At 43.3% G+C, this 12457-nt stretch overlaps 1 protein-coding gene across 1 annotated transcript in view; it reads left to right on the top strand.

The window, feature by feature from the left end:
* The window catches only part of dlgap1b (discs, large (Drosophila) homolog-associated protein 1b), a 90997-nt gene that overhangs the window by 64791 nt on the left and 13749 nt on the right, over positions 1-12457 (top strand). The window contains exon 9 of the mRNA XM_052054085.1: positions 11663-12036. Coding sequence (XP_051910045.1) covers positions 11663-12036 — 374 coding nt within the window. The remainder of the gene's footprint in view (positions 1-11662; positions 12037-12457) is intronic.

The following is a 12457-nucleotide window of genomic DNA, read 5'->3' as shown; positions in this document are numbered from 1 at the left end:
ACCTCCAGTCATTCACATCAAACGAGGTCCGGTGGCACGGTGCGGGAATTTGCCTTTGTGCGTCCCTCCCTCGCAGTCCCATTTCCTCCTCTGACTTTAATGACAGGCCCCCAGATCTCAGCAGCGTCTGTACATGTGAGCGACACCTGTGTGTTAGCCCATCAAAGTTGCCCGCCTCCCTGGTGGAATTGTGATTCAAAGCGAGAATTAAACTGCTAGCTTCCACTCACACCTGCTTAATGTTGTCATTCCGCTGGCTTTGATGCTTGAAGGGAGTGTGTGTGCCTGTGTGTGTGTGTACATGAGGAGAAAAAGGGCCAGGTGGAGACAAGCGGAAAAACGCATGGACATGCAACAATGCTAATATGGAGAATCATCAAAAACGTATGCACCTCCTTTGTATTCTGGCCTCGCAATTTCCCAACCTTTGTGATATTTTAATTTTGAAAAATGTCGCCCTACGCCACCAACAAAACGGTCCCAAAATGTTTCTCCTGCAGATTTAAATAGTGATGAACTGGCCGCAATCTACTCATAAATGGACATGCTCAGTGTGAAATGCTGGCCCGTTAAATTGAAAATTTTTTTTCTGTTGTGTGAATGGCAACAAGTCGACGAAGGGGGTGTGTGTGCCTGTGTGTGTGTGCGTGTATGTGAAGGAGAAAAAGGGCCAGGTTTTTCTTCATGTGACTTCATTCTTGGACTACTTTAGAAATACTTGTTTTTCGCTAAATCTGAGTATTTGATTATTGCAACAAAAGAAAATATTACTTTATTTCTTCAAAAATATGATATCTTGAACACGGATGGTGAAGCAACACATGTAGACAGACATAATACAGAGGTTATCTATCCAATGCAACAATTTACTGAGCTTACAGTCTTTGATTTATAATGTAGCTATTAAACTTCCGCCTGGTGGCCATGTCGCACACACAAGACCAGGAAAAGCCGCAAAATATTTATTCTTTATCAATTACGTTGCCACTGTATATTTTTGGGAAGTACAATGGGGTTATTTTTAATATTAGAAAAACGAGATTTTAGAAAGTTTTGCCTCATCTTAGTCGGCAAAACACACACATTCACACACACACACACACACACACACACACACACACAAAAGGTGTTTTGGACACCTGCATTCATGTTTATGTTTGTAGCTGCGGGCATCAAGCTCAAACTGGAAGCCCGTTGAGGTAAATTCTCGTCGTGTGTGTGTGTGTGTGTGTGTGTGTGTGTGTGTGTGTGTGTGTGTGTGTGTCTTAATTACTTCTTCATGTCACGTCAGTCTGAGAATGCGAGCCAGTGGGAACTTGCAGTGACCTCAATCGCAAAATCACACTCAACATCTCCTTTGCACTGTTACCCCCCAAATTTATGACCCCCGCCAGGTCCGGTGTCCTAAATCTATTATGATTTTTTGTTGTGGTTTTACAGCCAAAAGTCAATGTAATGTTGTGACCCAGATGCAGACACATTGCAATAATCAATTCTTCCACTAGATGTCAACCTAGTCTCGGCTGTGGTCACTCCCATTGGCCGACCTGGTGTAAAAATTGTACTCACACGCACAGATACTCGTGTACGAATTGTACTTATGTTATACCGAATTAGTTCAATTATAGCATGAGTCAATAGCAGTGTGTAACACGTAAATAATTACAAGCTTTTTCATGTCGCTTCCGGTTATTTACTGTCAACCCGAACGTAAAACCAAAAGAAAGCAACGTTGTTTATTTGAAATAATTCACCAATGCTGCCTTAAGAATTGCCCGCTAGCTTAATGCTAACATATACTGGAAAATGCCATTGACGTGCGCAAAGCAAGCATCGCTTGTCGTTGTTTTCGAAGTACTTGAAGCAACAAACTTCATTTGAACACAAACGGTGAGAGCAGTGTCGTGTGCCGACGTCGTTGAAACGAAACGACTTGAAAACGACTCGCAGTTTTCCAAGTTTGACGGCGGCTGAATCGGGTCTCCTGCTGCACTTTGACTACAGCCGTTAAGAGAGGAAGAAGGAGGCCGGTATGTTTGGACGTCTTTTTGACACAGGAAGCGCAGCGTCACTCATTTTCGTCCCTCCCCCGCTCCTTGCTCTCCCTCTGTCTCGCTCGCTGTCAGATCACAAGGGGAGGGATCTGACACAAAAGAGCGGTTGCTTGCATTGCTTTGCAGGGTGCTTTCCTGACAAAGGAAAAAAAAAGTGAGGCCCAAGATGTCCTGAGGGCATGTTAGATCAGGTCCTCTGTCTCTCTCTCAGTATGTTTTGGCAAAGGATTTCCTCAGTGTTGACACGAGATGATCCTTGTGGCTCCTGCAAGCTGAACTCAAGACGCATAAACAACACATAAACAGGCGTAAATCTTTATCAGTGCCCGAATGGGGAAAGTCAGTTTTTTTACGGCAGCAAAGTGGACAGTAGCAGCTCATAAAATGAATAATATTTAATCGGGCTGTGGACAATCGCAAGAGTGATAAGTAACGTTATATGGAGCGGCAAGCTACGAATGTGGCTAATTAATATCGGTGCTTCTCAGACTTTCTACACGCCAAGCACCACCTAAAAGAAAAAAAAAGATGAGTACCTCCATCACCACCAAATTAAAATACAGTAGCGTAGCAGGCCAACGTGTTCACCGAAAATGGGAAACGGAGGCTAAAAATAAATTCCATGTAAGTCACTGTCACCTGTACACATGATAAATAGGAACACTGTGCCTAAACAGGATCATTAATCATCTGTACTAAAACAGTGATTCGACGACAAGATTTTGTGAGTGAAAAGTTAAATCATTTTAAAAAGACGAAATGCAAAAGTAAATACAACTGAACTGCAGTCAGACAGATGTTTTCGCTCATCGCTAGAAGGAAGGACCAACAACTGATATTATACACAACTGAAACTGAATCCTTCACTCTGAGGCATCCGATTTTTTTTTTAACTTGTTTTTTTAAACTTTGTTCTTTAAACTTTGGCCTCACCATTGGACTCCACAGATCTGGAGTCGGTTCTTTTTTATTTTATTTTATTTTTTATTTATTTTGCTTTGGACAAGTGGCTGCATTTGGAGCCGTTGCAGTGTGGGAGGGCTGGCAAATTAAAGACCTCTCTGTGAAAGTCCCAGACTTCGGTTACAGCAGTGAGTGTGAGTGTGTGAGAGAGAGAGACCAGCCCTCTTTTTGCCCCTCTCTCTCTCTCTCTTTCTTTTTGAACCCATCATTAAAAATAAGCCACAGTTCACTCAGTGCACATTGAGAGACAGCCCCAGCAAGAATGCATCTCCTTTTTTTCCCTTCCTCCTCCCTCATTGCTGCTTCACTAACCAAGCAAAGAAAAAAAGTGTGTGTGTGTGTTGTGTGGTAAGGAGGGAGTTTTTCAGACCCCCCTCCTCCCTGTGTAAGGAGAAAGAGATGAATGGGCAAAGGAATGCGGGAGACAAACGAGCGCTCTCGGCAGGAGAGTGGGAATGTGAGTGAGGCCATTGTAACACCCCTGGCCCCCCCCCATTCTACCTACCCCGCCCTGTGCGAAAAGTCACACCTGAGAGAGGGCCAAGGTACTCTATCATGTGGGCAGGATGCACGAGGCACTAAATTCGCTCCATGCAGGCCCTGCAAACTTTTCAACTTTCCAGGCCCGCGGCTAAGCCCCCCCCCCAATCTAAGGCTTGTCCACACACAGAGAGCCTTCTGACGTTCAGGCCCAGATGGTTTTTTTAGAGTGCCTCTGGCTATGGATTAAGACCCCGCCATTGCAGTGTCTCCTTTCAACCCCTCCCCACGCACACACACACCCCACATCATGTGCAAGTGGTCAAGACAAAGAATGCCCCCTGTCCCCCCCCCCAAAAAAAGCAGTGGAGAAAAGAAACGCAGAAGGTGGTAGGCTGATGTTTAACAGCATTTCGCAAATGGGTATTAATAATAACATCAAAAGTCTTTCTGTTACCGTTTTTTCTCCTTTTTTTCGGTAGGAATCCAGTTTAATCACGAGAGTGGTCTTAAGTTTGAAGGGGGGGGGGTGGTGGTATGGTGGAAACGTGAACTTTTGACCACGTGCTGCTGCTTTTAAATGGCAATAGCAGGTCGTCCCTCATGTGAAGCTCACAATTTGCACCTAAAGGTACTGCAACTCTGCCGTTGTGACCTTTGACCTGTGCAACTCCATGGGGCTTTTCATTGTTGCCCAAAAACTATTTTTATGTTTTTATTTTTGGAATTAGGAGGACTTTTTTGTTATTTGGTTGGGGTTTTTTTTCGTATTTACAAAAATCACCACTCCAACCCCCCAAAAAAAATCTTCAATTGTGTCTTTTCCTCCTTTGTGTTCATCTCTGCAAAATTTTCAAGAGCCTTTGAGTCGGCCGCGTCACAAAAGCAGCTCTTCATCAGTGCCTGCGTTTTGACTTCCGAGGCCTTGGAAGTGTCGTTTGCAGCTTTCTAACAGCATGCGGCAACATGTGTGCTGCTAATTTTAGCCAAGCTAGTTTTATTCGTGTGCGTTATTGTCCACTTGCACGGCCGCCTCATATGTGCAGGCCCAGTCAGCGCTGAGTCACGCATCCAGTTTCATTTCTTCCCTTCCCGCGTCATGGCCGCGGCATTGTCGAAAGGCCGCCCGTCGGTGACAAGCGATGTGTCAGGGGCGGACGGACGGGGCACTCTCGGGCGACGGCTTAGCGGGAAAGCATGCGTGATATGCGTGGGCGCGACGGGCTAAGCCAGCGCTCGGGTTTCTGCACCACAAAGCAGTTGGAATGCGCAAGGACACCGTAGGGGGCTGGAAAACTTTCATCCAGCTCCTTTTTCCCCCCCTTTCGCCGCCTGCTTATCTCGGGCCGAGTGCGGAGTGAGCGATGCCGTCTCTCTCAGCCCCCTTTGCCGAGCCAAAAAAGCCAAAGGTGTCCTTCCATGTGCTTGTTGTGGTAAAAAGAAGTCAGGGAGACTAGCGGGGAAAAGGCTCCTTCTCATATGATGACATAAGAGAGTGTTTCATACGGAATGATGCAGCATTCTAATCGTTTGCATTTTTTTTTCATTCTAATGGTTTTCCATTATAGTGAGTTTTAATTTCGTTTTGACTTTGATATATTTATTTATTTTTAAATTCTGTTACTTTGAATTTGTGCCTCCAGCAAGTTTATTAGTCGTTATTATTTTTTAAATATTTTTTGGGTCGGGTGGGGAAATGCTTTGAGTTCGGATTAGTTTTAGTCTTGGTTTTAGTTTTAATATAAAAAAAGGTCACTTAGTGGTATGTAACAAAGTAAACTACCATTCCCAAATGACTGTCCGACCTTCCCTTTTTTTTTTTTTTCGTCCGAGTAGCAACGCCAAAATAAGGCGTTAAAAACCTCATGTATGACGGATATTTTTTGCTATAGTTAATAGTTTCAGTTTGTTTAAAAAAATCTTAAATCATTCACTCCCAAAGTCGTTTTTAAACGTCTTTTCAGACTTGGTCTAGAATTGGCTGCTACTGAATGAGTTTTAATTGTCAATATCAGTTTTTGTTTCTAAAAAAAAAGCATTTCACATTTTTGCAATTTTAGTGTCGCTTTTTCTTTCTTTTTTGTTACCTAGAATGACCTTGCTAAGATGATGCATCGCCACATTTTGTGATTTTTGTACACAAAAGACCAAACAAGGTAGAAATACAAAATTGCAATTACCTACTTGCTTAATATTAAAAATGCTTGTGTCTCCCCATAAGTAGTTGCGCACAATTTACAAGAGGATTCACCATCGTTTACTCTAAATTATTTGGTGGGCCCCGAGTGATGGCTCATGGCAGTTTCAGTCAGGGATCCCTCACAACAATTACCACGTGTGCCATCCCTATACTTAGCGTTACAGTAAATCTACAAGCTGCAGCAGTTTTTAAGAGCAGTCTGTTTTTACAAGTGGCACAGTTTCCCTCAATGGGTCGCCCCACATCCTAAATATAGTGCTGTAAAAAAAAAATGCTCTGCACACATACAGCGGGCTATTGTGTCTGATGGCGCTCAGGCATATGGAGTGAACACCCCCCCTCCCCAACCCCCTCGCTCGACCTCGAGTACCATGTGGCCCGAGGCCGACGTCAGGTGACTCATGCTGTAGTCAAAGTACTCTTAAAGGACTTAAGGAGCTGACAGGGAGCTAATAAGCACACACACCTCAGTTTGACAGATAGTGAACAGTGCATCTGCAACAGTAGTTTTCACATTACAGAAATGTTTTTTTGGGGGGGGGGGGAGGCTTGAACGGATTGATGGTATTTCTATACATTTCAATAGGGAAACATGATTTGAGTTAATGCACAAATGTTGCAAAGTGATGTTTCTGCAAAAATAGGCTTTCAGAATTCAAACAAAACCTGGACTTCAAAGCGTCACGCGATGTCAGCAAACCTGCTCTGGCTTCCAGTCATAATTCTTTTTCTTATAGCGGGGGCGGCTAGTGAATTAGATGACATTGAGCCCAGGATGCCTCTGGGCATGCATTGTGACCATGTAATGTCATACGCTGGTCACTGTCCCAGAAAAAGCCTTTGACAAACCTGTTTGGTGGAGTGTTTTTTTAAGCGTTTTTATATCCCCAACAAAAAGCAACAAGGCTTGGAAACACCGACAACATGCCCGTTTCCCTCGCGATGGCCATTGTGCGCTTGTTATTGAAGGCCGCGCCTATGGTTGCCTCTGTGATGGCTGGCAGTCTGCTGTCGAGGTGTCGCCGGCTGCAGCTGCAGTGCGGGCCGTCAAGGTAAACAAACGGCCAACAGAAGCTTACCCCCCTTCCCTCCCCTTCCCGCCCTTCCTACCAAGCCCACTGGCAAAGTTCATGTTGCCGCGTGTCGCCATGGCGACACTATCACAAAAGTCATCCAGCTGGGCCCGGGCTGTATTCACGTGCGGCGGAAAAGGGACGAACAAATGGATGTGTTTGTGTGACATGGGCAAATGGTGGACCCTCAGCCCAAACACGGTGCAGCTGGCTTTCAACGTCGCACCCCCCCACCCCTCCTTCCTTGCAGAAACCACTCCCCCTCTCTCCTTTGTATTTGTTTGGACGGGCTGGATTTTCTCTTGGTCCCCGCGTGAGGGAGCTCGCCCCTGCTGCATCGACTTTTTGTTGCATAATGACCCATCACAAAGCTCACCAGCACGAACACCTCCGCGCGGACACACTCGGTTGAGCCTCAAAGAAGAGGAAGTCTATTTTAGTTATAAGGGCTACAGAAATGAGCGGTCTCGGTAGGGCGGGGGGGGGGGGGGTTCTTTGGTCGGTCGACAAAGGAGGCGAGGGGGGAGTTCGCGCCAATGTGTCGGCCTTTGAAGCAAGGAGACTTGTCATTCACAAAATCCACAGCGCTCACTGACGAGATGAGATTTCACAAGTTCCCTTTCAGTGGCTGGTACGGAGTTCCATTCCACTTTTTTTTGGCGCCCTAAAGTTACTGTCATCCTCTGGGGGTTTTTATTGAGATCATTGACTGAAAACAGATGTTCAAATGACAACGGTATTTTTTTAGGGGTGAATCCTTAAGGTTAGGTAGATTGTCCATGAAACCTAACTCAATTTATCCACAAACCCTAAACCCAAAATTACGCTAATCCAAATCCTAAACCTAACCGTAATGCTAAATTTAACCCTCATCTGCAACTCGAATCTGAAACTCAAAGGCTACTCAACCCGAACACTCACTTTACCCTAATCCTGAACCTTATCCTAGCATTAACCTTCCACACATGAACGTAATTAAAATGTGATTTCCAGTTTTAACACGTAAATAAAAATATATCTATAGATATATAGATATATAGATATATAGATACAATAAGAGTTACTCAGTGAACAGAGCATTATGTGCTCATGCCCGAAGAATTTCAGGGCTAGATTTGCGATAAAGCAGCAAATGGCTATAGCTAGCTAGCAAACTAATTACAGTAGATTTGTGTGTCGCGACTCCAATTGTCATTGACGCACAAGTCAAATGGAACCTAAAGATGCTTTCCACGCTCACTGTGTAATAGGACGCAATATTTGCCAGATTGCGATGCGCGGTATAAAACGGAATGGCTATAGCTAACTAGCTAATTACTGAGAGTATATTTGTGTGTCGCAACTCAAATTGTCATTGATGCGCAAATCAAATGGAACCGAAAGATACTTTCCACGCCCTTTGTGAGATACGACGCAGTGTTTGCCAGATTGCGATGAGCGGTATAAAACGGCTAATGGCTATAGCTAGCTAGCAAACTAATTATAGTAGATTTGTGTGTCGCAACTCCAATTGTCATTGACGTACAAGTCAAATGGAACCTAAAGATGCTTTCCACGCCCACCGTGCGATAGGACACACTGTTTTTAACACTGCTACTCTGAAGGAGTTGGAGACATACAGTAAGTGAAGCATGTGTGACTCAGCTGGATTTCATTTGAAGCTAACATAAAGCTCTCATTTCTACCGCCTGTGATGAATGAGAGCTGCGGTGTAAATTCTCAATCACTTCAGTGGTGCAAATGCGAATTCATGTGGTTTTGCTGTTGTGTATGTAGTATCTGGCTTTCACGTGGGCGGGGTCTTTTGCCGCCAGGCCCTGTGAAGGTCGGCGAGCTTATCAGCGGCAGGAAGTCTGTGGTCTCTATTGATGTGGCCGAGCCGCGTCGGTGTCGTGCCTTTCTATCTCGCTCGCTCTCGTTCTCTCTGGTTTGTGTTTACTTAACCTGTCTGGGCTTTCCAAACAGCTGTCATCCTCTGGAGCGTCTGGCTTGGGCACTGACAGCTTCTCCCGCTTTGTTATCTGAGTGACTTTTAGATGACTTGAGGGGCTCCAAGGCCTGAAAGCGTCTGACATTCTGTCCTTTGAACCTGTGCGGGGTTGGGGGCGGGGGGCCTTGCGCCTCTTCCAAGTGGATGTGTACTTGGTGACCTTTTGCCCATATTAGGCCTGCAGCGTCCGTCATATCCATACCCTGACAGCTGGCAAAAATCTCGACGCTCGTGCGGATTGAAACACGAGATGACGACTGATTTACAATTCACAGTCTTGCATTCTTACGCAGCGTACGCACTTACTGATCATCAGGCTTATTTGGAATATTTTCTTGTGCAGAGGCCCAACTATTAGATGTCAACAAGAGTCGATCCCTAAAATGTTTCTTTTATGATCCAACACTAACCTGAAAAACAAAACCAAAAATAATGAAACGCACAAAAAACAAGTGAAATAAATGTTATTCGAGTGAAAGTAGAAACAAAAATTAAATTACAATCAATTCAGATGAAGAAACAAAATTGAGGATTGTTCCAAAGTGAATTTTACAATTGAGTTGTAAAGAATCGAAATGAATGTTCAATTAATTAACATTGAATTTTTAATTGATGATTAAATCATTCAACTGCAGTCAATTATAATTGTAAAATAGCTTCAATTGACTTTATTTTAAAATGTATTTTGTTTCATTTCCACTAGTATTTTTTTTTGGGGTGCGGGGGTTGGTGCACAGTGCTAATCAACAATAGAATACCAGAGTAGTTTTCCTTTTAATGCTTCATAATGTAATGTATTAACAATGACATTCTGATAAAGAATCAATAATAACTGTGAATAGAATAAAATACAGCAATCACTAATAAGCTATTAAATAATGATGCGTGACAGCATATGATAAATACAATTATTTTAAAAGGAAAGCTAATGCTCCAATAGACAAATTACAACACATTCATGTTTTGATCGCAAAGCGTGCCTAAAAAAGCACACGCAGCTGTACAGAAAGATGCAGGAAGTCAGCTGCCCCGCATCTGCTCTGTGGCTCGCGATGCGCTTGTTATTTTCAGAGCGCTGAGGTCGTGCCGCCCGCAACCGAGAGCCGCCACCGCGCCATTCATCCTCCCGTTTGAAGATCCGCTCGCTTCTCGATTTGGCTCGGATGTCCATGCGGGCAACGGGGCGAGCTGGTGGGGTGAAGGATGAGGATGATGTCAGCGTCTCGGTTGACCTCTAGAGAGAGAGAGAGAAAGAGAGCGCTGGCCTCAGTGGAGGCTCTAATGGTTTTTCGGGCAGGGGTGTGGTTGAACATCGCAGCGACAGCAGGAGCTTGTTTGTCTCCCTTTGGAGGCTTTTCATTTACGGTATTTTTATGCCTTTTCACTGCGTACTGTGAACTCAAAACTAGTGCTGACTAGACGATTTGAAAAATGATAGGTTCAAATAATGGCAAACGAACCATGACGGAATACAAAATTAATTTGAGTTGTTAACTCAAACCTTTGAATTGCGAACTTTGAAGCATTTGCAAGCTCACAAAATTCCACCAGAAATATCACCTTGAATGTCCTATACAGTGGCATCGAATACAAGGTGTGTGATCGCATGTTTTTGTACAGGTTTGTCCGGGTAGAGGCTGCTTTTGTCACTCAAGATGCGCTTTGTATTGTGACACCCCTTGATTGGCTCTCTGGAAGGAGTGAGCGCTTTGTACAGTTCGCGGATGGAAGGAAGGCTTAGCCATGTAGATCAGTGGGTCAAGAGGCTGAAGCGCTAATCCTGTTACGACACTGGCATTTCTCTAAAAACGGCCCTACTCTGCTGCGCGTTTTGACGGCGATGTTCCTGCTTTCACTGTGCAGTCCAAAAAGACAAAACAAAAAAAAAAAGACGGGACATTTCCCACAGTGCAACACTGCTTTTCTTGTCGTGTTCTCAACTATTGAAACTGTCGCGGGAGCCATGAAAAAAAACGGGGAAATTTTTTCAATACTATATTAAAATTTAACAGTTCTAAAAAAAAATTAAAATCCGAACAATATTGAACACATTTAGAAAAATAGCTGTATGGTTGAAGTATTTTTGTTTAACCCTTTCAGGGACAGCGGTTACTACAGTGGACATCTTATGTTGTCAGGTGGTTAAAGGGTTAAGATTTTATAAATGTTGAATTTTGAAAAAAAAATCTGTTGTTGATTTTTAAATGTTTCCACATTTAATTAAATTTAATTCATTTGAAATTATTAAGATAATATACATTCAGATTTTTTTTAAGGTTGAATTGTTGGATTTTTTCCAAGTATCTAATAAAAAACTCATTCAAATAAACATCTTTTTGTCTTATTTGGAAAATATTTAAATTTTTAATTGGTTCAGAAAATATTAATATAGAAATGGGTTTAATTTTACTTATCGTTTTAAAAATAAATATTACACTGAACATTAGATTTGTTTATTGAATTATTATTTTTTTATATGTTTCGAATATTTGTATATACTACATTAATTTGCTCGAGTGATATTGAACACATTTCTTTTAAAATTATAAATAAATATTGAATCCAAAATTAATTTGGAAAGAAAATGCATTAAACACAGTGTGCAAAACTGTTGAATGTGGTTATTTGTATCATATTTTCCAAATATTAAATTTTAATTAAATTATTTAGCACATAAAAATTGGTGTTATACAGTTGCTTTTTTCCCCCCTTCAAAGATTTGATCAAAAATTAATTTTAAAAAGTATCCCTCATATTTAGAAAAAAAATAGTCCAAATAGTTTTGTAATATTCTGTTGTCGTGTTTTAGTGTTGTCATGTTTTTAATTGGCCTGTCGTCACATCACATGAGCCGTTTTAATGCATTATTATTGTATATCCTCCTCGTTCTTCTTCACCGTAGTGTCGTCATGCATTACCACCTACAAGAAGACCCCCCCGCCAGTCCCTCCGCGTACCACCCCATCCAAGCCATTCATATCCATCACGGCGCAGAGCAGCACCGAGTCGGCCCAGGATGCCTACATGGACGGCGGCTCGGGCCCGCGCAAGGGCATCAGCTCGCAGCCGGGCCTCTCCAACTCCACCGAGAGCATCGACAGCATGAAGGCCCTGACGGCGGCTATCGAGGCGGCCAACGCTCAGGTCCACGGCCCGGCCAGCCAGCACGTCACCAACAGCACCGTCACGGTCACGTCCACCGCCATCGCCCACGTCGCCGCCGACAGCAAGGCGCAAAAGGAAGCGCTGCGCAAGTGCCTCTCCATCGGGATCCAGGTTCGCGTGAAACCCTTTTCGCCGCCGAGCATTGAAGTTTGCTTCATTTTTTTGGGAGTTGATACAGTGAATTTTTCGCGGGTAGCAAAACAATTTCAAATAAGTGACACACGCCATGTTCATACTAATGGGTGTTTGTAAAATCTGGACGCACACACGATCATTGCTTGTGTTTCATTCAATTCAAGAAAATAACAGCTAAACGTTTGGCAGTCGTTTGGTGAACATTTGCTAGCTTGAATGAACCCTGATGAGAATGCAATGTTACCTACCGACACAAACATTCACAAATGTTCGCCGCTCAGCGGTTCAACGCCTTAAGTGATGTGGATCGTTTTGTTTTTTTTCTTAAACACTTTGACCCCACCTAAACTTTTTAAAAACACACTTCATTGATTTGAACACACTATTTAAAGTCTAG

Source organism: Hippocampus zosterae, chromosome 20, assembly GCF_025434085.1.
Source record: "Hippocampus zosterae strain Florida chromosome 20, ASM2543408v3, whole genome shotgun sequence".
In the NCBI taxonomy this organism is placed as follows: Eukaryota; Metazoa; Chordata; class Actinopteri; order Syngnathiformes; family Syngnathidae; genus Hippocampus; species Hippocampus zosterae.
This window is presented reverse-complemented; position numbering and strand designations above follow the sequence as displayed.